Source organism: Tachyglossus aculeatus, chromosome 4 (genome assembly GCF_015852505.1).
Source record: "Tachyglossus aculeatus isolate mTacAcu1 chromosome 4, mTacAcu1.pri, whole genome shotgun sequence".
Lineage (NCBI taxonomy): Eukaryota > Metazoa > Chordata > Mammalia > Monotremata > Tachyglossidae > Tachyglossus > Tachyglossus aculeatus.
This window is the reverse complement of record NC_052069.1, coordinates 3,219,538-3,244,438: the sequence shown is the minus strand read 5'-3', so window position 1 is coordinate 3,244,438 and position 24,901 is coordinate 3,219,538. Positions and strand designations below refer to the sequence as shown.

General features: G+C 46.0%; 1 protein-coding gene across 2 annotated transcripts in view; it reads right to left on the bottom strand.

Annotated features, from left to right (window-relative positions):
- Positions 1 to 9,211: 9,211 nt before the first annotated feature.
- HGFAC (HGF activator) overlaps positions 9,212 to 24,901 on the bottom strand; it is a 75,496-nt gene continuing 59,806 nt past the window's right edge. For both annotated transcript variants that reach the window (XM_038745282.1, XM_038745283.1), the window contains 3 exons: positions 21,212 to 21,352; positions 19,729 to 19,877; positions 9,212 to 9,532 (listed from right to left, as the gene is read on the bottom strand). In XM_038745282.1, coding sequence (XP_038601210.1) covers positions 9,350 to 9,532; positions 19,729 to 19,877; positions 21,212 to 21,352 — 473 coding nt within the window. In that variant the 3' untranslated portion in view covers positions 9,212 to 9,349. The remainder of the gene's footprint in view (positions 9,533 to 19,728; positions 19,878 to 21,211; positions 21,353 to 24,901) is intronic.

Sequence of the window (24,901 nt, the reverse complement as noted above, 5' to 3'; positions counted from 1 at the left end):
ATAATAATGGCATTTATTAAGCGCTTACTATGTGCAAAGCACTGTTCTAAGCACTGGGGAGATACAAGGTGATCAAGTTGTCCCACGGGGGGCTCACAGTCAACCCCCATTTTCCAGATGAGGCAACTGAGGCCCAGAGAAGTGAAGTGACTTGCCCAAGGTCACACAACTGACAACGGGGGGAACTGGGATTTGAACCCACGACCACTGACTCCAAAGCCCGGGCTCTTTCCACTGAGCCATGCTGCTTCTCGAGTAGTGGATAGAGCACGGGTAGCAGTCAGAAGGTCATGGGTTCTAGCCCCAGATCTGTCACTCACCTGTTGTGTGACCTTGGGCAAGTCACTTCACTTCTCCGTGACTCAGTTACCTCATCTGTAAAATGGCGATTGAGACTGTGAGCCCCAAATGGGACAGGGATTGTGCCCAACCCAACTTGCTTGTATCCACCTTAGCACTTAGTACAATCCCTGGCACAAAGTAAGTGCTTAACGAATACCATAATTGTTATTATTATTATTATTACATGAATATCTGCCCTCCATCAACGGTATTTACTAGATGCCTATTTTGTGCAGAGCACTGAATTAAACATTTGGGAAAGCACAATAATTATTGTGGTATTTGTTAAATGCTAATTATTTCTCAAGCCCTGTACCTAGAGCTGGAGTGATGATGATGATGACATTTATTAAGTTCTTACTATGTGCAAAGCACTGTTCTAAGCGTTGGGGAGGTTACAAGGTGATCAGGTTGTCCCACAGGGGGCTCCCAGTCTTAATCCCCATTTTACAGATGAGGTAACTGAGGTCCAGAAAAGTGAAGTGACTTGCCCAAAGTCACACAGCTGACAAATGGCAGAGCTGGGATTTGAACCCATGACCTCTGACTCCAAAACCTGTGCTCTTTCCACTGAGCCACGCTGCTTCTCAGAGTGGATACTCCAGCACTTAGGACAGTGCTTTGCACATAGTAAGCGCTTAATAAATGCTATCATTATTATTATTATTATGACTCTGAGCCTCAGTTACCTCATCTGTAAAATGGGGATTGAAACTGTGAGCGGTCCCCCCACCCCTCATGGGACAGGGATTGTTTCCAACCTAATTTTCTGGTATCCACCTCAGCGTTTAGTACAGTGCCTGGCACAGAGTAAGCACGTAACAAATGCCACAGTTATTATTATACAACTTAACCAGGCCCGGCCCAGTCGAAGTAGGAGAGTGAACAGGTATTTTATCTCCATTTTACCAATGAGAAAACTGAGGCAGAGAGTCATGAAATGACCTATCCAAGGTCATACTGAAGATAAATGGCAGATCTGTGATTAGAACCCATGTCCTCTGTCTCTACTAGGCCACAGTGCATCTCGCCCTTTAGCTCTGGGTATGTCCCAAGGTCCTGTTCTGGGGACTAAACTGTAAGCTCACTGTGGGTAGGGAACATGTCTGCCAACTAATAATAATTAATAATCGTGGTATTTGTTAAATGCTTACTATGTGCCAGACACTGTCCTAAGCCCTGGGGTTGACCTGCGGTAATCGGGTTGGACACTTGTCCCATGTGGGGCTCAAAGTCTCAATCCCCATTTTACAGATGGGGTAACTGAGGCCCAGAGAAGTGAAGTGACTTGTCCAAGGTCACGCAGCAGACGTGTGGCAGAGCAGGCATTAGAACCCATGATCTTCTGCTACCCAGACCCTCCCTGCCTCTACTACATCACATTGTTTCTTTTGTTATATTGTACTCTCCCAAGAGTTTAGGTCAGTGCTCTGCCTGTAGTACGTGCTCAATAAATACCACGGATTGATTGATTGACCCATTTCTCCACTCTCCTCATCAGAAGCGGTAGAGCCCATGAGAAGCAGTGTGGTAGAGAAGCTGTGAGTCCTAGTGGAAAGGACAAAGTCCTGAGAGTCAAAGGAGCCGGGTTCTAATCCTGACTCTTGCAGTTAATAATAATAATAATAATGGCATTTATTAAGCGCTTCCTATGTGCAAAGCACTGTTCTAAGCGCTGGGGAGGTTACAAGGTGATCAGATTGTCCCACGGGGGGGTCACAGTCTTCATCCCCATTTTACAGATGAGGTAACTGAGGCCTAAAGAAGTTAAGTGACTTGCCCAAAGTCACACAGCTGACAAGTGGTGGAACCAGGATTTGAACCCATGACCTCTGACTCCAAAGCCCGGGCTCTTTGCACTGAGCCATGCTGCTTCCCAGTTCATTCACTCATTCAATCGTATTTATTGAGCACTTGCTGTGTGCAGAGCACTGTACTAAGCGCTTGGGAAGTACAAGCTGGCAACGTATAGAGGCGGCCCCTACCCAACAGCGGGCTCACAGTCTAGAATGGGGAGACAGACAACAAAATAAAACACGTGGACAGGTGTCAAATCATCAGAATAAACAGAAGTAAAGCTAGATGCACATCATTCTAGATTGTGAGCCCACTGTTGGGTAGGGACTGTCTCTATATGTTGCCAACTTGTACTTCCCAAGCGCTTAGTACAGTGCTCTGCACACAGTAAGCGCTCAATAAATACAATTGATTGATCATTAACAAAATCAATAGAATAGTAAATATGTACAAGTAAAATAGAGTAATAAATCTGTGCAAATATATATACAGGTGCTGTGGGGAGGGGAAGGATGTAAGGCGGGGGGATGGGGAGGAAGAGAGGAAAAGGCAGCTCAGTCTGGGAAGGCCTCCTGGAGGAGATGAGCTCTCAGTAGGGCTTTGAAGGGAGGAAGAGAGCTAGCTTGGCGGATGTGCAGAGGGAGGGCATTCCAGGCCAGGGGGAGGATGTGGGCCTGTTGGGTGTCCTAAGGCAAGCCACTTAACTTCTCTGTGACTCAATTTCTTCATCTGTAAAATGGGAATTCAATATCTCTTCTCCCTCCTACTTAGATTTGCTATGGGGGGCAAGGACCCTACTCCAATTCATTAGGGTTTAGAAAGGTGCTGGACGCACATAAAGTGCTCAACAAATAGAATTAAAACACACACACATATGGGTAATTTTCCTATTTTCTGCTCCCGATCTTCCCTCTGGCCTGCATTACCCTCCCTTAGCTTCTCCTGCCTCCTGCTCCCAGTTATCTGAATCTGGTCAACTCACTGGCACCTTAATACCAATTGATAACGAACCAATTCCTCAACTTCCTTCCTCAACTTCCTCTTCTTCCTCACTTTTCTCTCCTGTCACCACCATAGAAGGTCGCCCTCCCTATCGAAGAAGCTGGCAAGCTTGGTGTCAAATCTGCCAACTCTTTCGTTCCACACTTAGAGCCTGCTGGTTGCTTCCTCCTTGTTTCCCAGATCTGCCATTTCCTCTCCATCCTTACGGGCCTTACTCAGGTTCAAGATCTCATCAATTCCTGTCTGCGACACTGTCGCAAACTCTCAGTATTCCCTGTCTGGATTACTGTCCCAAACTCCCATTTCATTCAATTGTATTTATTGAATGCTTACCGTGTGCAGAGCACTGTACTAAGGGCTTGGGAAGTACAAGTCGACAACATATAGAGACGGTCCCTATCCAACAACGGGCTCACACCACTTTCTGTCTGCAATTCGGTCTCAAACTCTCAGCACTCCCTGACTGAATTTTCATCTCAAAAACTCAGCAATCCCTACGTGGATTACTGTCTCAGACTCTCAGCACTTTCTATCTATGTTGTTGTTTCAAACTCTCACATTCCCTGTCTGGATTAATGTCTAAAACTCTCGGCACTCACTGTCTGGATTTCTTCTTCAATCTCTGAATCGCTGAGAAGCAGCATGGCTCAGTGAAAAGAGCACGGGTTTAGGAGTCAGAGGACATGGGTTCTAATCCCAGCTCCGCCACTTGTCAGCTGTGTGACTTTGGGCAAATCACTTAACTTCTCTGGGCCTCAGTTCCCTCATCTGTAAAATAGAGATTGAGACTGTGAGCCCCATGTGGGACAACCTGATTACCTTGTATTCCCCCCCCCTCCCCACCCAGCGCTTAGAACAGTGCTTGGCACATAGTAAGCACTTACAAATACCATTATTGTTATTATTATTATTATCTCTCAGTACACCAGGTCTGGATTAATGTCTCAAACTCTGGCACTCCCTGTCTGGATCAAGGTCTCAAACCCTCATCACTCCCTGACTGGATTTCTTTCTCAACTCTCATTCATTCATTCATACATTCAATCATATTTATTGAGCGCTTACTGTGTGCAGAGCATGGTACAAAGCGTTTAGAAAGTACAATTCGGCAACAGATAGAGACAATCCCTACCCAACAGCACGCTCACAGTCTAGAAGGGGGAGACAGACAACAAAACAAAGCAACTAGACAGGCATCAATAGCCTCATAATAGATAAATAGTATTATAGATGCACAGTACACACAGTACTCAGTACATATACACAGTACTCCCTGTCTGAATTAATGTCTCACACTCTCAGCACTTCCTGTCTGGATTTCTGTCTCATATTCTCAGTATTCCCTGTCTGGATTACTGTCTCAAACTCAATACTCCGTGTTTGGATTACTGTCTCAAACTCTCAGCACTTTCTAGATATATCTATCACTGTTTCAAACACCGGCATTCCCTGTCTAATGTCTCAAATCCTCATCACCCCCTGACTGGATTTCTGTTTCAAACTCTCAGTAGGCCCTGTCCGGATTAATGGCTCAAACTCTCAGCACTTCCTGTCTGGATTTCTGTCTCAAATTCTCAGTATTCCCTGCCTGGATTATTGTCTCAAACTCAGTACTCCGTGTTTGCATTACTGTCTCAAACCTTCGGCCCTCCCTGTCTGGATTTCTGCCTCAAGTTCTCAGTACGCGCTGCCTGAATTAATGTCTCAAACTCTCAGCACTTTCTATGTACTCCCTCCCTCTGCTCTACCCCGCTTTCCACCCCACAGCGCTTGTGTATATGTATATCTATTTATTATTCTATTTATTTTATTAATGATGTGTATATATCTCTAATTATTTATATTGATGCTCTTGGTGCCTGTCTACTTGTTCTGTTGTCTGTCTCCCCCCATCTAGACTCTGAGCCCATTGTTGGGTAGGGATTGACTCTATTTGGTACCAAATTGTACTTTCCAAGAGCTTAGTCCAGTGCTCTGCACACAGTAAGTGCACAATGAATACGATTGAATAAATGAATATTAGTGCCTCAATCTCTCACCACTCTATCTGGATTACTGTCTCAATCTCTCAGTAGTTTCAGTCTGGATTACTGCCTCAAACTCTCAGCACTTTCTATCAGGATTACTACCTCAGTTTCTCAACACTCCCTGTCTGGATCACTCTCTCAAACTCAGCACTCCCTACGTGGATTACTGTTTCAAAAGCTCAGCAGTTTCAATCTGGATTACTGTCTCAATCTCTCAGTATTTTCTGTCTAGATCTCTGTCTCAAGTGTCTCCCCTCCTAAAACACTATCTCATCCCAGAGGCATTCCCTGATCAGCCCCACTCTTCCTCCTCCGGCCCCGTGCGTATAGATCTGCTGATTTGTTATTTCTGTCATTTCCACATTCTGTCTTCTCATTTGATTTCTGGGCTAATGGTCCTTTACCTTTTGTAGCTCTAGCAGTTCAAATTCCCCTGTATCCCCCATAATAATAATAATGATAATAATAATAATAATGTTGGTATTTGTTAAGTGCTTATTATGTGCCAAACACTGTTCTAAGCGCTGGGGTAGATACAAGGTAATCAGGTTTTCCCACGTGGGGCTCACAGCCTTCATCCCCATTTTACAGATGAGGTAACTGAGGCACAGAGAAATTAAGTGACTTGCCCAAGATCACACAGCTGACAAGTGGCAGAGCCGGAATTATTCATTCATTCATTCAATTGTATTTATTGAGTGCTTACTGTGTGCAGAGCACTGTACTAAGCGTTTGGGAAGTACTAGCTGGCAACATATAGAGACGATCCCTACCCAACAACAGGCTCACAGTCTAGAAGGGGGAGACGGACAACAAAACAAAACATGTGGAAAGGTGTCAAGTAAGCAGAATAAAAAGAAATAAAACTAGATGCACATCATTAACAGAATAAATAGAATAGTAAATATGTACAAGTAAAATAGAGTAATAAATCTGTACAAACATATATACAGGAGCTGTACTTCCCAAGCACTTAGTACAGTGCTCTGCACACAGTAAGCACTCAATACATACGATTGATTGATTGATTGTGGGGTGGGGGGTGGGATTAGAACCCACGACCTCTGACTCCCAAGCCAGGGCTTTTTCCACTAAGCCATGCTGCTTCTCATAATAGCTTCTCATAATATATAACAAATAATAATAGTTGAAGTACTTCTTAAGTGCTTATTATGGCCAGGCACTGTGCTAAGCTCTGGGGTGGGTACAAGCTAATCAGGTTGGACCCAGTCCCTGTCCCACATGGGGCACACACTCATAATCCTTATTTTACAGATGAGGGAACTGAGGCCCAGAGTAGTGAAGTGACTTGCCCAAGCTCACACAGTGGACAAGTGGCAGAATCAGAATTAGAACCCTCATCTCCTCCTGCCTTCAGGACATCGTCACCTAGATGTCCTCCTGCCACATTAAGCTCAACATGCTCCTTATCTTCCTTCCCAAACCCTGTCCTCTCGCAGACTTTCCCATCACTGTGGACGTCACTACTATCCTTCCCGTCTCACCAGCCCGCAACCTTGGTGTCATCCTCAACTCCGCTCTCTCATTCACCCCACACATCCAATCCATCACCCAAAGTTGCCAGTCTCACTTCCACAACATCGCCAAGATCCGCCCTTTCCTCTCCATCCAAACCGCTACCTTGCTGGTTCAATCTCTCATCCTATCCCGACTGGATGACTGCAACGGCCTCCTTTCTGACCTCCCAACCTCCTGCCTCTCCCCACTTTACTCCATACTTCACTCTGCTGCCCGGATTATCTTTCTACAGAAATGCTCTGGGCACGTCACCCTCTCCTCAAAAATCTCCAGTGGTTACCTATCCACTTCCGTATCAAACAAAAACTCCTCACTATTGACTTCAAGGCTCTTCATCCTTTCTCCCCCTCCTACCTCCCCTCCCTTCTCTCCTTCTACAGCCCAGCCCACACACTCCACTCCTCTGGTGCTGCTAATCTTCTCATTGGGCCTCCATATCACCTGTCCCCATGTCAATCAATCAATCAATCATATTTATTGAGCACTTACTGTGTGTAGAGCACTGTACTAAGCGCTTGGGAAGTACAAGCTGGCAACATATAGAGACAGTCCCTACCCAACAGTGGGCTCACAGTCTAGAAGGGGGACTGTGGACAATGTCGACACCTGGCCCACGTCCTGCCTCTGGCCTGGAAAGCTCTCCCTCTGCAATTCTGCCAAAGAATCACTCTTCTCCCCTTCAAAGCCCTCCTGAAGGCTCACCTCCTCCAAGAGGCCTTCCCAGACTAAGCCCCTCTTTTCCTCAGCTCCCCCTCCCTTCCACATCACAGTGACTCTCTCCCTTTGCTCTTCCCCCCTTCCCACCCCACAGCACTTTTGTATATATGTATGTATCTATAATTCTATTTCTTTGTATTGATTCCTGTTTACTTGTTTTGATGTGCATATATCTATAATTCTATTTATTTATATTGTTGCCAGTTTACTTATTTTGATCTACATATATCTATAATTCTATTTATACTGATGCCTGTTTACTTGTTTTGATAATAATAATAATGATAGCATCTATTAAGCGCTTACTATATGCATAGCACTGTTCTAAGCGCTGGGGAAGTTACAAGGTGATCAGGTTGTCCCACAGGGGGCTCACAGTCTTCATCCCCATTTTACAGATGAGGGAACTGAGGCCCAGAGAAGTGAAGTGACTTGCCCAAAGTCACACAGCTGACAATTGGCAGAGCCGGGATTTGAATCCGTGACCTCTGACTCCAAAGCCCGTGCTCTTTCCACTGAGCCAAGCTGCTTCTCTTTGATGTTTATCTCCCCGGCTCTAGACTGGAAGCCCAGTCTGGACAGGGATCGTCTCTCTTTATTGCTGAATTGCACTTTCCAAGCGCTTAGTACAATGCTCTGCACACAGGAAGCACTTAATAAATGCGACCGAATGAACGAATGAACGCAGCTCCTTCTGACCTCCAGGCCGGGGCTCTCCCCACAAGGCCACACTGCTTCTAATCTCCCTGAGGACAGAGACCCATCCATGCCTTTAGCTCTGGTCGTTTGTTCCCCAGTCCCTAGCTCAAAATGTCACTGTTTATTCTCATAGCATAATAATAATGATAATTATGGTATTTGTTAAGCACTTACTATGTGCCAAGCACTGTACTAAGTGCTGGAGTACATAGTACTGGGGTAGATACAGCATATAAGAAGCAGCATGGCTCATTGGAAAGAGCCCAGGCTTTGTGTCAGAGGTCAAGGGTTCTAATCCCGGCTCCGCCACAGGTCTGCTGTGGGAACTTGGGCAAATCACTTCACTTCTCTGAGCCTCAGTTCCCTCATCTGTAAAATGGGGATGAAGACTGTGAGCCCCACGTGGGACAACCTGATCACCTTGTATCCCCCCCAGCGCTTGAAGCAGTGCTTCGCACATAGTAAGTGCTTAACGAATGCCATCATTATTATTATTAGGTTGGACGCAGTCCCTGTCCCATGTGGGGCTCAGAGTCTCCATCCCCATTTTACAGACGAGGTAACTTCGGCCCAGAGAAGTTAAATTCCATCCCAAGGCCACACATCAGACAAGTAGTGGGGCTGGGATTAGAACCTACGACCTTTGACTCTCAAGCCCATGCTCTTTCATTTATTCATTCATTCAATCAAACTTATTGAGCTCTTACTGTGTGCAGAGCACTGTACTAAGCATTTTGGAAGTACAAGTTGCCAATATATAGAGACGGAGCCTACCCAACAATGGGCTCACAGTCTAGAAGTGGGAGACAGACAACAAAAAAAAACTAAGCCACACTGCTTCTCTACTTCCCCAAGTGCTTAGTCCAGTGCTCCACGTTCATTCACTCATTCAATCATATTTATCGAGCACTTACTGTGTACAGAGCACCGTACTAAGCGCTTGGGAAGTACAAGTCGGCAGCATATAGAGACGGTCCCTACCCAAAACGGGCTCATAGTCTAGAAAAGCGCTCAATAAATACGATTTGAACGAACGAAAGAGGAGGCCCAACGGCAGCGGGGGATGAAGGCGATGACCATGACGGAGCTCTGGGCCTGATCCCCGTTTTTAATTCTCGCCATTTCAGAGAACGATTATCAATACTGATTACAGCATGGCCTCCCCTGACCTTTGACCCCGCCAGACTCCACTGGGCCCCCAGACTCCACTGGACCAGCCCCGGGGCCTAAACGGAGGTCACGGTGCGGCGGCTTGGCTTCAGTTTGTCGTTGACCCAGTCCACGTAGTTGGCCACACGCGTGTAGACGCCGGGCTTTCTGGCTCGCCCGCAGCCGTCGCCCCAGCTGATCACCCCGTGTAAGTAGGAGACGCCATTCTTCTCACAGGCCAACGGGCCCCCGGAGTCCCCCTGCCAAGGGGAGAATCGGGAAATGTTAATGATTGTGGTATTTGCTAAGCACTTACTAGGGGTCGGGCACTGTAATAATAATAATAATGTGGCATTTGTTCATTCATTCATTCATTCAATCGTATTTATTGAGCACTTACTGTGTGCAGAGCACTGTACTAAGCGCTTGGGAAGTACGAGTTGGCAACATATAGAGACGGTCCCTACCCAACAACGGGGTCACATCTAGCGGGTGCTTACTGTGTGCCAAGCCCTGTTCTAAGCGCTGGGGTAGATACAAGGTGGTCAGGGTTCATAGTCTTAATCCCTATTTTACACACAAGGTAACTGAATAATAATAATAATAATAATGTTGGTATTTGTTAAGCGCTTACTATGTGCAAAGCACTGTTCAAAGCGCTGAGGGGGATACAAGGTGGTCAGGTTGCCCCATGGGGGGCTCACAGTCTTAATCCCCATTTTACAGACGAGGTAATGAGGCCCAGAGAAGGTAAGTGACTTGCCCAAAGTCACACAGCTGACACTTGGCGGAGCCGGGATTTGAACCCATGACCTCTGACTCCAAAGCCTGTGCTCTTTCCACTGAGCCACGCTGCTTCTCTAAGCAGCACAGGGCACCGTGCTGTGAAGCACAGAGAAATGCGGCTTGCCCAAGGTCACACAGCTGACAATTGGTGGAGCCGGAATTTGAACCCATGACCTCTGACGCCCAAGCCCGTGCTCTTTCCACTGAGCCACGCTGCTTATCCAATAAAGAAAATCTCTGCATTGGCCGGGACTGACTGTACTACGTGCTGGGACGGTTCCAAGCAAATCGGGTTGGATTTGTCCCATGTGGGGTTCACACTCTCAATCCCCATTTGACAGATGAGGGAACTGAGGCACAGAGAAAAAAAATGATGGTATTTGTTAAGTGCCTATGTGCAAGCACTGTTCTAAGCGCTGGGGCAGATACAAGGTCATCAGGTTTTCCCACGTGGGGCTCAGTCTTAATCCCCATTTTACAGATGAGGGAACTGAGGCACAGAGAATTATAATAATTATGGCATTTGTTAAGCGCTCACTATGTGCCAAGCATTGTTCTAAGCTCTGGGAAGGTACGTGACTTGCCCAAAGTCACAGAGCTGATAAGTGGCGGAGCCAGGATTATCACCCATGACCTCTGACTCGCAAAACCGTGCTCTTGCCACTGTGCCATGCTGATTCGCAGTGGTCTCTGGGGGTGGGCAGAGCTGGGCACTGTGGCCTAATAATAAAATAATAATGATGGCATTTATTAAGTGCTTACTATGTGCAAAGCACTGTTCTAAGCACTGGGGAGGTTACAAGGTGATCAGGTTGTCCCTTGGGGGGCGTACGGTCTTAATCCCCATTTTACAGATGAGGGAACTGAGGCCCAGAGAAGTGAAGTGACTTGCCCAAAGTCACAGAGCTGACAATTGGCATAGTCGGAATTAGAACCCATGACCTCTGACCCTAAAGCCCGTGGTCTTTCCACTGAGCCACGCTGCTTCTCTTAGAGGGTAGCTCAATGGGTAGAGCCCCGGCCCGGGAGTCAGATGGATCTAGTTTCTAATCCCAGGCCCACCACTTGCCTGCTCTGTGACTTTAGGCAAGTGGCTTCACTTCTCTGTGCCTCAGTTACCTCATCCATAAAATGGGGGATTTTTTTTAATGGCATTTATTAAGCTCTTACTATGTGCAAAGCACTGTTCTAAGCGCTGGGGAGGTTACAAGGTGATCAGGTTGTCCCACGGGGGGCTCACAGTCTTAATCCCCATTTTGCAGATGAGGTAACTGAGGCCCAGAGAAGTGAAGTGACTTGCCCAAAGTCACACAGCTGACAATTGGCAGAGCTGGGATTCGAACCCCTGACCTCTGACTCCAAAGCCCGGGCTCTTTCCACTAAGCCACGCTGCTTCTCCAAGCAGCGTGTGAGCCCACTGTTGACTGTGAGCCCACTGTTGGGTAGGGACCGTCTCTATGTGTTGCCAACTTGTACTTCCGAAGCGCTTAGTACAGTGCTCTGCACACAGTAGCGCTCAATAAATACTATTGATTGTGAGCCCCATATAATAATAATAATAATAATGGCATTTATTAAGCACTTACTATGTGCAAAGCACTGTTCGAAGTGCTGGGGAGGTTACAAGGTGCTCAGGTTGTCCCACGGGGGGCTCACATTAATCCCCATTTTACAGATGAGGGAACTGAGGCCCAGAGAAGTTAAGTGACTTGCCCAAATGGGACAGGGACTGTGTCCAACCCAATCTGCTTGTATCCACGCCAGGGCTCAGCACAGTTCCTGGAACATAAGTAAACGCTTAGCAAATACCACCACAATTAATCACCAGTCAGTCCAGACAGACAGTCATCCATCAAGACTACTTTTTGAGCTCCTACCAGGTGCAGAGCAGTGTACTAAGCACCTCGGAGAGTACAATCAAGTTAGTAGACATGATCCCTGTCGGCAATCAATCCATTTTTAGACTGTGAGCCCACTGTTGGGTAGGGACTGTCTCTAGATGTTGCCAACTTGTACTTCCCAAGCGCTTAGTACAGTGCTCTGCACACAGTAAGCGCTCAATAAATACAATTGATTGATTGATCAGGCAATGGTACTTATTCCATCCAATCATGTTTCTGTCATACTGTACTCTCCCAAATGCTTAATACAGTGCTCTGCACCTAGTAAGTGCTCAATAATAATAATGATGCTATTTGTTAAGCGCTTACTTTGTGCCAAGCACTGTTCTAAGTGCTGGAATAAATATGATTGATATGCTCTGCACATAGTAAGCGCTCAATAAATACGATTGATGATGATTGACCGAGTACAATGAAACAGAATTGATAGACACTTTCCCTGCCCACAAGGAGCTTACAGTCTACTGCGTGAGTACTCAGAATTTGGGACAATAATAATAATAATGATAATTGTGGTATTTGTTAAGCGCTTACTATGGACCAGGCACTGTACTAAGCGCTGGGGTGGATCCAAGCAAATCGGGTTGGACACAGTTCCCGTCCCACGTGGGGCTCACGGTTGCAACCCCTATTTTACAGATGAGGGAACTGAGGCTCAGAGAAGTGAAGCGACTTGCCCAAGGTCACACAGCAGACAAGCGGTAGAGCCAGGATTAGAACCCATGACCTTCTTACTCCCAGGCCTGGGCTCTAGCCACTCTGTCATGCTGCTTCAGTTAGAAGACACAATCCAATCCTTTCCCTAAAGGAAATGACTGTGTTCATTCATTCAATCATATTTATTGCCAAATTGTGCTTCCCAAGCACTTAGTACAGTGCTCTGCACACAGTAAGCGCTCAATAAATACGATTGAATGAATGAATGAATGAATTTATTGAGCGCTTACTGTGTGCAGAGCACTGTAGACAGTATTGAACTCTAAACTGTAAACTCATTGCGGGCAGGGAATGTGGCTGTTATGTTGTTGGATTGTCCCCTCCCAAGCACTTAGTACAGTGCTCTGTGCACAGTAAGCGCTCAATAAATATGATTGACTGACTGTTCGACTGAATTGCCAATCTAAGTACGAAGCAGCATGGCTCAGTAAGAAAGAGCCCGGGCTTTGGAGTCAGAGGTCGTGGGTTCGAATCCTGGCTCCTCCACATGTCTGCTGTGTGACCTTGGGCAAGTCACTTCACTTCTCTGAGCCTCAGTTCCCTCATCTGGAAAATGGAAATTAAGACTGTGAGCCCCACGTGGGACAACTTGATCACCTTGTTTCCCCCCCCCAGCACTTAGAACAGTGCTCTGCACATAGTAAGCGCTTAACAAATGCCATCATTATTATTATTATTATTATCGAGCAAGGTAGATGGACACCAAGATAAACACTAGAGAAGCAGCATGGCTTAGTGGAAAGATCTCGGGTTTAGGAGTCAGAGGTCGTGGGTTCTAATCCCGGCGCTGCCACTTATCAGCTGTGTGACTTTGGGCAAGTCACTTAACTTCTCTGTGCCTCAGTTACCTCATCTGGAAAATGGGGGTGAAGACTGTGAGCCCCACCTGGGGCAACCTGATTATCTTGTATCTACCCCAGTGCTTAGAACAGTGCTTGGCACATAATAAGCACTTAACAAATACCAAAATAATAGTAATAATAATAATGATAATTTTTATTATTATTATTATAAAATAAATTGCCGGTAAGGGAAGCAACCAAGTTTCAAGATGTGTACATTTGTGGTAGCAAGGGATGTACCCAAGGGCAAGTGCTGATGAGGCTGACCTTGGTGAGGGAAATATCGGGAGAAGATGAGTGATTAATCAAGGAAAGCATGGCTTAGTGAACAGAGCCAGAAGGACCTGGGTTCAAATCCCGGCTCCTCCACATGTCAGCTAGGTGACCTTAGGCAAGTCACTCACTTCCCTGGGCCTCAGTGACCTCATCTGTAAAATGGAGATTAAGTCTGTGAGCCCCACATGGGACAACCTGACTACCCTGCATTTACCTCAGCGCTTAGAACAGTGTTTGGCACATATTAAGCACTTAGAGAAGCAGCATGGCTCAGTGGAAAGAGCCAGGGCTTTGGAGTCAGAGGTCATGGGTTCAAATCCCGGCTCCGCCACTTATCAGCTGTGTGACTTTGGGCAAGTCACCTCTCTGGACTTCAGTTACCTCATCTTTCGAATGAATAAAATGGGGATTAAGTCTGTGAGCCCCACGTGGGACAACTGATTACTTTAATAATAATGTTGGTATTTGTTAAGTGCTTACTATGTGCAAGACACTGTTCTAAGCACTGGGGTAGATACAAGGTAGTCAGGTTGTCCCACGTGGTACTCACAGTCTTCATCCCCATTTTACAGATGAGGGAACTGAGGCCCAGAGAAGTTAAATGACTTGCCCAAAGTCGAACAGCCGACAAGTGACAGAGCCGGGATTTGAACCCACAACCTCTGACTCCAAAGCCCGTGCTCTTTCCACTGAGCCATGAATCTACCCCAGCACTTAGGACAGTGCTTTGCACATAGTAAGCGCTTAATAAGTGCCATCATTATTATTATTAACAAGCAGTGTGGCTCAGTGAAAAGAGCATGGGTTTGGGAGTCAGAGGTCATGGGTTCAAGTCCAGGCTTCTCCGCTTGTCAGCTGTGTGACTTTGGGCAAGTCACTTCACTTCTCTGTGCCTCAGTTACCTCATCTGGAAAATGGGGATTAAGACTGTGAGCCCCACGTGGGACAACCTGATCACCTTGTATCCTCCCCAGTGCTTAGAACAGTGCTTTGCACATAGTAAGCACTTAACAAATACCGTCATTATTCAAGCGCTTAGTACAGTGTTCTGCACACAGTAAGCGCTCAAAAATACGACTGAATGAATGAACAAGCACCATAATTATTTATTCTTATTTAAAGGGATTTTAGCCGGGCTGTGAAGACGGAGGAAGCAGTGGTGTAAGGGACGGGAAGACGGAGGGAGTGTCAGGTGGGGTGGAAGTTGTGAGCAAACGGTCGACGGCAAAAGAGATCAATTCATTCAATCATATTTATTGAGCACTTACTGTGTGCAGAGCACTGTCAATCAATCAGTGATTGATGACAATGAAGTATAGCAAGTAAGTCGGCTTGAAGGAAATTAGAATGTCAAATATAATAATAATAACAGTTATGGTATTTGTTATGCGCCTACTATGTGTGAAGCACTGCTCAAAGCACTGAAGTCATTCATTCATTCAATCATATTTATTGAGCGCTTACCGTGTGCAGAGCACTGTACTAAGCGCTTGGGAAGTACAAGTCGGCAACATATAGAGACGGTCCCTACCCAACAAGCTGAAAATTTCCCCTAATTTCAATCATGCCAATGTTTTGGTGGTGGCCAATCAGTCAGCTGTATTTATTGAGCTCCAACTGTGTGAAGGGTACTATAATAAGCATTTCGGTGAGTATACTATATTAGAGACGGTCTTTGCCCACAAGCAGCTTCCAGTTTAGTGACTGAGGTATTTATTAAGTGCTTACTGTGTGCCTGGCACTATACTAAGCGATGGGATGGGTACAAGCAAATCGGATTGGATGCAGTCTCTGTCCCAGATGGGTCTCACAGTCTTAATCCCCATTTGACAGCTAAGGGAACTGAGGCCCAGAGAAGTGAAATGACTTTCCCAAGGTCACACAGCAGGCAGGTGGCGGATCCGGGATTAGAACCCAGTTTAGAGAAGGGGGCTCCTTCCCACTCCCTCTGCACTTACAAACACTTCACGCCATCAGCCAGTAACAGTTATGCATTAATTACAGAATTCATCACCACTTACAGTGTGTCAAGCACTGGGCTAATAATAATAATAATAATAATAATAATAATAATATTGTTGGCATTTGTTAAGCACTTACTATGTGCAAAGCACTGTTCTAAGCGCTGGGGGGATACAAAGTGATCAGATTGTCCCATGTGGGGTTCACAGTCTTAATCCCAATTTTACAGATGAGGTAACTGAGGCTCAGAGAAGTTAAGTGACTGGCCCAAGGTCACACAGCAGACATGTGGCGGAGGCCCTGCCCCACGCAGGGTGCGTCATTAAAGAGAAAGTTAGAGGTTTGTTCCCATTTTACAAATGAGGGTACTGAGGCCCAGAGAAGTTAAGGGTCTTGTCCAAGGTCACCCAGCAGGCCCCTAGTGGAGCTGGGTTTCAAAGTCAGATCTCCTGACTCCCGCCCCATGCTGTCCCGGCTCAGTGGAAACAGCCCGGGCTTGGGAGTCAGAAGTCATGGGTTCTAATCCTGACTTTGCCACTTGTCAGCTGTGTGACTTTGGGCAAGTCACCTCACTTCTCTGGGCCTCAGTTACGTCGTCTGTAAAATGGGTATTAAGACTGTGAGCCCCATGCAGGACAACTTGATCACCCTGTATCCGCTGCAGCGCTTAGAACAGTGTTTTGCACATAGTAAGCGCTTAACAAATACCACCATTGTTATTATTATTAAAATGGGAATTAAGACTGTGAGCCCCATGTGGGACAACCTGATAACCTTGTATCTCCCCCAGTGCTTAGAACAGTGCATGGCACATAGTAAGCACTTAACAAATATCATCATCATCATCATTATTATTATTATTATTAAAATGGGGATTTAGACTGTGAGTCCCATGTGGGACAACTTGATGACCTTGTATCTATGTATATATATGTATATATGTTTGTACATATTTATTACTCTATTTATTTATTTATTTATTTTACTTGTACATACGTATTCTATTTATTTTATTTTGTTAGTAGGTTTGGTTTTGTTGTCTGTCTCCCCCTTTTAGACTGTGAGCCCACTGTTGGGCAGGGACTGTCTCTATATGTTGCCAACTTGTACTTCCCAAGCGCTTAGTACAGTGCTCTGCACACAGTAAGCGCTCAATAAATACTATTGATTGATTGATTGTATCTACCCCAGCGCTTAGAACAGTGCTTGGCACATAGTAAGTGCTTAACAAATACTATTATCATTATTATTATTATTATTATTATTATCCTGCGGGTCTTCAGGGGCAGCCGGGTTCCAGCAGAGAAGACGGGAGAGAAGCAGAGAGGGGCTAGTCCTACTCGGTTCCTGAGGAGAGCACTGTGGAAGCTAGAAGAGGAGCATCTCTGGCTTGGAGGGGAGGAGAGGAGAGTGAGCACCTTGAAGAGGAGCAGAGGAGAATGAGCCCTATGTGGGACAGGGACTATTCCCACCTGATCCAATTATCATCATCATCATCATCAATCGTATTTATTGAGCGCTTACTATGTGCAGAGCACTGTACTAAGCGCTTGGGAAGTACAAATTGGCAACGTATAGAGACAGTCCCTACCCAACAGTGGGCTCACGGTCAATTAAGCACTTAACATACATTATGACTTTCATAGACCTTCCCAGACTAAGCCCCCCTTTTCCTCGGCTCCCCCTCCCCATCACCCCGACTCCCTCCCTCTTCTCTACCCCCTTCCCTGTCCCACAGCACTTGTGTCTATATGTACATATCCATAATTCTGTTCATTTTATTAATGATGTACATATAGCGAGAAGCAACGTGGCTCAGTGGAAAGAGCACAGGCTTTGGAGTCAGAGCTCATGGATTCAAATCCCGGCTCTGCCAATTGTCAGTTGTGGGACTTTGGGCAAGCCACTTCACTTCTCTGGGCATCAGTTACCTCAACTGTAAAATGGGGATTAAGACTGTGAGCTCCCCGTGGGAAAACCTGATCACCTTGTAACCTCCCCAGTGCTTAGACCAGTGCTTTGCACATAGTAAGCACTTAATAAATGCCATTATTATTATTATTATTATTACCTATAATTCTATTTATAGTGATGCTACTGATGCTGGTTACTTGTTTTGATTCCTGTGTCCCTTCTTCTGTGAGCCCATTGTGGGCAGGGGGTTGTCTCTGTTGCTGAATTGTACTTCCCAAGCACTTAGTACAGTGCTCTGCCCACAGTAAGTGCTCAATAAACACGATTGAATGAATAGCCAAGCAGAGAAGTGCAGGCCCTTTCTACCCAACTGCATATCTGTACATTTAATCATTCTTTCCATTATTTATTTCTTTGTGTTATTTCATCCTAACTCACCGGCACAACCGACATAACTCACTGTACCTGTAACTCACTGTATCTCGAAGCCAACCTCAGGCCCATATCCTGCCTCTGGCCTGGAATGCCCTTCCTCCTCATATCAGATAATTGCTCTCTCCTACTTCACAACCTTATCAAAGGCCCATCTCCTCCAAGAAGTCTTCCCTGATTAAACCCTCCTCTCCTCTTCTCCCATTCCCTTCTGTGCTGCTCTTACTGGCTCCTTTGTTCATCCTCCCATCCCCACAGCACATATGTATAGATCTGTATATAAGTTATTTATTTATTTATTTATTTATTTATTTATTTATTTATTTATTTATTTATTTATGTATTTATGTATTTATTTATTTATATTAATGTCTATCTCCCCCTCTAGACTGTGGAGGGGTTTGTTTGTTTCTGTTTGTTGTGACATTGTCCTCTCCCAAGCACTTAGTACAGTGCTTTGCACACAGTAAGCTCTCGATAAATACAATTGAATGAGTGAATGAATTAATAGCAAACATAGAATATGTGTGCTTACAAGTCTAGACATATGGACTTGTACATTTAAGCAGGTCTATGTCAACTTGTGCATCCATGTATTTGAATGAAAAGAAAACAGAGTTCATGACAACTGGAAGCTCTAACACGTTTGTAGTGTATGGAGAGAAGATTGAAATAGTTGACAGTTTTTCCCTCCTGGGCTTGATAATCGATAATAAAAGAACTAGTAGCTAAGAACTATACAATCAATCAATCAATCGTATTTATTGAGTGCTTATTGTGTGCAGAGCACTGTACTAAGTGCTTGGAAAGTACAAGTTGGCAACATATAGAGACAGTCCCTACCCAACAGTGGGCTCACAGTCTAAAAGGGGGAGACAGAGAACAAAACCAAACATATTAAAATAAATAGAATAGATATGTACAAGTAAAAGAAGTAAATAAATAGAGTAATAAATATGTACAAATATATATACATATATACAGGTACTGTGGGGAAGGGAAGGAGGTAAGATGGGGGGATGGAGAGGGGGACGAGGGGGAGAGGAAGGAAGGGGCTCAGTCTGCTCGGAGATTAATGTCAGGAAGCCTTGCTGTGAAGAGCCTGGAAAAAAGTCATGAAATATGCTGATGTAACAATTGACCCCAAAATACAAATTGTCAACGCTATGGTGTTTCCAGTGACAATGTATGGATTCAAAAGCTGGACAGAGAAAAAACAGGATAGAAAGAGCATCTATTCTTTTGAAATGTAGTGTTGGAGAAGGGTTTTGCAAATACCAAGGACTGCCCAAAAGACAAACAAATGGATTTTGGAGCAAATTAAACCCAAATGGTCTTTGGAAGGCCAAATGATTTGGCTTAGAAGAGCATATTTTGGACACGTGATCAGGAGGACTAATTCTCTGGAGCAAACACTAATGCTAAGAAAAGTACAGGGAAAAGGTGGAAGAGGCAGACCGTCAGCAAGATGGACCAAAGCAACGATAATGGAAGAACCATTAGCAAGATTACAGATCACAGCAGAGGACAGGACCTTCTGGGGAAAGTACATCCATGGAGTTGTTATCAATTGGAAATGACTCGACGGCACTTAATAATAATGCATGTCCACTTAGGACACCTTACCTGACATGCGTCCGATTTGCAATCGAAGTAGCCGGCACAGAGCATGTTTGGACTGAGATCAGCCCCATACACTTCAGGACTACTGCATTTGCTGTCTGGAATGAGTGGGATCAGGGCTTCTTGGAGAAACCTGGCGTAATTCGTCATGTCTTTCATGGAAAACATTCAGGGGTGGAGAGAGGGAAGTAGAGAGGGAGGGGGAGAAGGAGGGAAAAAGGAGGGAAGAGGAGAAGGGGTGAAGGAGAGAGGGTGGAAGGAGAGGAGGGAGGGAGATGGGAAGGGGGGAAAGAAGGGAGGGAGAGGAGGAGAGAAGGAGAGAGGAAAGAAGGTGGGGATGGAGGGAGAGAAGTAGGGAAGGAGGAGGAAAGGGAGAGAGGAAAGGAGGGAGGGAAAGAAGGGGAGAGGGAGAAATAGAGGGTGGAAAGGAGAGAGGGAGAGGAGAGAGGGAGAGAAGTAGGGATTAGGGAGAAACAGAGAGGAAGGGAGAGGGGAGAGAGGAAGAGAAGTAGGGAAGAAGGGAGAAATGGAGCAAGGAAAGGAGAGAGGGAGAAAAGGAAAGAGGAAAGGAAGGAGAGTGAGAGGGAGGGAGGAAGGGAGGAAGAAAGGAAGAGAGGGAAGGACAGAGGAAGGGAGGAAGAAACGAAGAGAGGGAAGGAGGGAGGGAAGGAGAGAGGGAGGGAGAAAAGAGCATTTAATGGAGCCTGCCTGCACCAAGGACGGTGCCGTTTACCATGGGGATGGAGGCTTCAGTCCCCGGAAGCCCACAGAGAGGAGGTGATTCTAGTGCTAGTGGCTTGTCCGGTACCAGTGATGCTCTCTTGTTCCTGCCCCTCCTGTTTCCAAAGGGTAACAGGGTGCCAAGAAGAGGGAGGCGGACAGGGGCACAGCACAGGGTTGGGCCATGTGTGCCCTTTTCCCACTTTGGCTGACGGCAGGCAGGGGTGGGAGGAGAACCCAGGCCTCCTAGAATCCCGTGGGCACCAGCAATCACAGCAGGGCTCAGTGGAAAGAGCCGGGGCCTGGGACTCAGAGGTCATGGGTTCTAATCCCAGCTCCACCAATTGTCAGCTGGGTGACTTTGGGCAAGTCACTTAAATTCTCTGGGCCTCAGTTCCCTCATCTGTAAAATGGGGATTAAGACTGCGAGCCCCCCATGGGACAACCTGATCACCTTGTAACCTCCCCAGAGCTTAGAACAGTGCTTTGCACACAGTAAGCACTTAATAAATGCCATCATCATTATTATTATTGTCTGCTGTGTGACTCTGAGCAAGTCACCTTACTTCCCTAAGCTTCAGTTATCTCATCTGTAAAATGGGGATTAAGACTGGGAGCCCCACGTGGGACAACCTGATTACCTTGTATCTACCCCAGCACTTAGAACAGTGTTTGGCATAGTAAGTGTTTAACAAATACCCTCATTATTAGTATTCAGCAGACGGGAACCCTGGGGGTAAAGGGAAAGGGGAGGAGGTTGACTCACTTTCCTGCATGTGTCCCCAGCCGGCAATCTGGCACTTGTAGTTGTCGGGGAAGACGATGCCCGTCTCCGGGAGGCAGATGGGGTGCACGAACTGAGATTTCACCGAGCAGTGGTCCCCCTTCTTCTTCAGCCGGATCAACGCTGCGGGGAGGCAGAGAAGGACCACGGTCGCTCAGTCAGTCCTTTGAATTTATTGAGCGCTTACTGTGTTCAGAGCTCTGACCTAAGTGCTTGGGAGAGTACACTACAACAATGGTGGAGCCAATAGAGCCCGGGCCTCAGAGTCAGAAGTCATGGGTTCTAATCCGGACTCTACCGCTTGTCTGCTGGGTGACCTTGGGCAAGTCATTTCAATTCTCTGGGCCTCAGTTATCTCATCTGGAAAATGGGGATTGAGATTTTGGGCCCCATGTGGGACCGGGACTGTGTCCAACTCGATTTGCTTGTATCTACCCTAGTGCTTATTACAGGGTCTGGCACATAGTAAGCGCTTTCCAAATACTATTATTATTATTATTATTATTATTAATAGATTCATTCATTCATTCAGTCATATTTACTGAGCATTTACTGTGCAAAGCACTGTACTACTACTACTACTACTACTACTAATGGCATTTATTAAGCACTTACTATGTGCAAAGCACTGTTCTAAGCGTTGGGGAGGTTACAAGGTGATCGGATTGTCCCACGGGGGGCTCACAGTCTTAATCCCCATTTCACAGATGAGGTAACTGAGGCACAGAGAAGTGGAGTGACTTGCCCAAAGTCACACAGCTGACAATTGGTGGAGCCAGAATTTGAACCCATGACCTCTGACTCCAAAGCCTGGGCTTTTTCCACTGAGCCACGCTGCTTCTCTAAGCACTTGGAAGGGTACAACAGAAGAACAAACAGACACATTCCTGCCCACAATGAGCTCACAATCTAGAGGGAGAGAAGGACATTACGATAAATAAATAAATGGCACATATGTTCTAACTGCTGTGGGGCTGAGAGGGGGGTGAATGAAGGGTACAAATCCAAGTGACGCAGAAGGGAGTGGGAGAAGAGGTAAGGAGGGCTTAGTCAGGGAAGGCCTCTTGGAGGAGGTGTGCCCTCAGAAAGGCTTTGAAGCTGGGGATAGTCATCGTCTGTCGGATTTGAGGAGGGAGGATGTTCCAAGCCAGAGGCAGGACGTGGGCAAGAGCTCGGTGGTGAGATAGACGAGATGGAGATACAGTAAGTAGGTTGGCATTAGAAGGGTGATGTATGTGGGACGGATTGTAGGAGGAGAGTGGTGACATGGGGTAGGAGAGGGCAAGGTGACTGAGTTATTTTGGCTAGTAGAGCATGGGCCTGGGAGACAAAAGGTCATGAATTCTAATCCCGGCTCTGCCATTTGTATGCTGTGTGACCATGGCAAGTCACCTCACTTCTCTGTGCTTCATCATCATCATCAATCGTATTTATTGAGCGCTTACTGTGTGCAGAGCACTGTACTAAGCGCTTGGGAAGTACAAATTGGCAACATCTAGAGACAGTCCCTGCCCAACAGTGGGCTCACAGTCTAAAAGGGGGAGACAGAGAACAAAACCAAACATACTAACAAAATAAAATAAATAGAATAGATATGTACAAGTAAAATAAATAAATAGAGTAATAAATATGTACAAACATCTATACATATATACAGGTGCTGTGGGGAAGGGAAGGAGGTAAGATGGGGGGGATGGAGAAGGAGACGAGGGGGAGAGGAGGGAAGGGGCTTCAGTTACTTCATCTGTAAAATGGGGATTAAGACCGTGAGCCCCCCATAGGACAGGGACTTTGTCCCACCTAATTTGTTTGTATTCCTCCAATGCTTAGTACAGTGCCTGCCACATAGTAAGCACTTACCAAATACCACAGTTATAATAATAATAATAATGACATTTATTAAGCTCTTACTATGTGCAAAGCACTGTTCTAAGTGCTGGGGAGGTTACTAGGTGATCAGGTTGTTCCTCGGGGGGCTCATAGTCTTAATCCCCATTTTACAGATGAGGGAACTGAGGCACAGAGAAGTTAAGTGACTTGCCCAAAGTTACACAGCTGACAATTGGCGGAGCCGGCGTTTGAACCCATGACCTCTGACTCCAAAGCCCGGGCTCTTTCCACTGAGCCATGCTGCTTTATCATCATTGTCATCATCATCATCATTATTATTGTCAATTAAGTCAACAGTGAGTGTTTCTGTTTGATGCGGAGATTCTTGTGGAGCAGGGAAACATGGACTGAACATTTTTGTAGAGAAATGATCTGGGCAGCAGAGCGAAGTATGGATTGGGGAGAGACAGGAGGCTGGGGGTCAGCAAGGAGGGTGATACAGTTATCGAGGCAGGATCGACTAAGTAATTGGATTAATGTGGTAGCAGTTTGGATGGAGAGGAAAGAGTGGATTTTGGCGATATTGTGAAGGTTGAACTGACAGGATTTGCTGACAGACTGAATATGTGGGTTGAATGAGAGAGAGGAGTTTAGGATAACACCAAGATTGTGAGACAGGAAGGATAGTGGTGCTGTCTAAAGTGATGGGAAAGTCGGGGGAGGACAGGATTTGGGTGGGAAGATGAAGAATTCCGTTTTGGACATGTCAAATTTGAGATGTCCTGAAGGTGGGAGGGAATGTGAAATTGCGGAGGAGAGAGATCAGGGCTGGAGATAAGATCTGGGAATCATCCACGTAGAGACGGTAGTTGAAGCCATGGGAGCGAATGTATTCTCCAAGAGAGTGGGTGTGGACGGAGAATAGAAGGGGACGCAGAACTGAGCCTTGAGGGACCCCACAGTTAGGGGGTGGGAGGCAAAGGAAGAACCCGTGAAGGAGACTGAGAATGAACGGCCAGAGAGGTAAGAGGAGAACCAGGAGAGGACAGAATCAGTGAAGCCGAAGTTGGATAACGTTTCCAGGAGAAGGGGGTGGTCAAAGCCATCTGGGAGGTCAAGGAGGATTAGGATGGAGTAATGGCCATTGGATTTGGCAAGGCGGGGATCACTGGTGACCTTTGAGAGGTCAGCATTTGTCTATTACAAGCCACAAGGGTTATTATGTCAGGGACAGCGTGGCCACTTTGTGCTCAGCAACATGGCCCCTTCTTCCCATCAGAGGCCTCACTTCCTCATTCATTCATTCAATTGTATTTATTGAGCGCTTACTGTGTGCAGAGCACTGTACTAAGCACTTGGGAAGTACAAGTTGGCAACATATAGAGACGGTCCCTACCCAACATTGGGCTCACAGTCTAGAAAGGGGAGACAGAGAACAAAACATATTAACAAAGCAAAATGAATAGAATAAACATGTACAAATAAAAAAATAGAGTAATAAATACGTACAAACATATATACATATATACACAGCTGTCCCCCTCTTCCTTGCATTCTGAGGTGTTCCTGTGTCTGACCCCAGCGCTAGCCAGGGAGGTTTATTTTTTTCCTTTCTTTTTAATTTTGATTTTTTTCCTCAATTAAAGGCTACCAGTGTGAGATCAATTCTTAAAGTCTTAGAGTCTGTCCTGTAATGAGCTGTTCAGACCCACGAGCGCAGGAGAAGTTCCAGGATCTGGGGACCGCCTACATGACTGTAAGCTCGTCGTGGGCAGGGAACGTTTCTACGAGCACTGTGTACTCTCCCAAGCACTTAGTACAGTGCCCTGCACAAAAACGCTC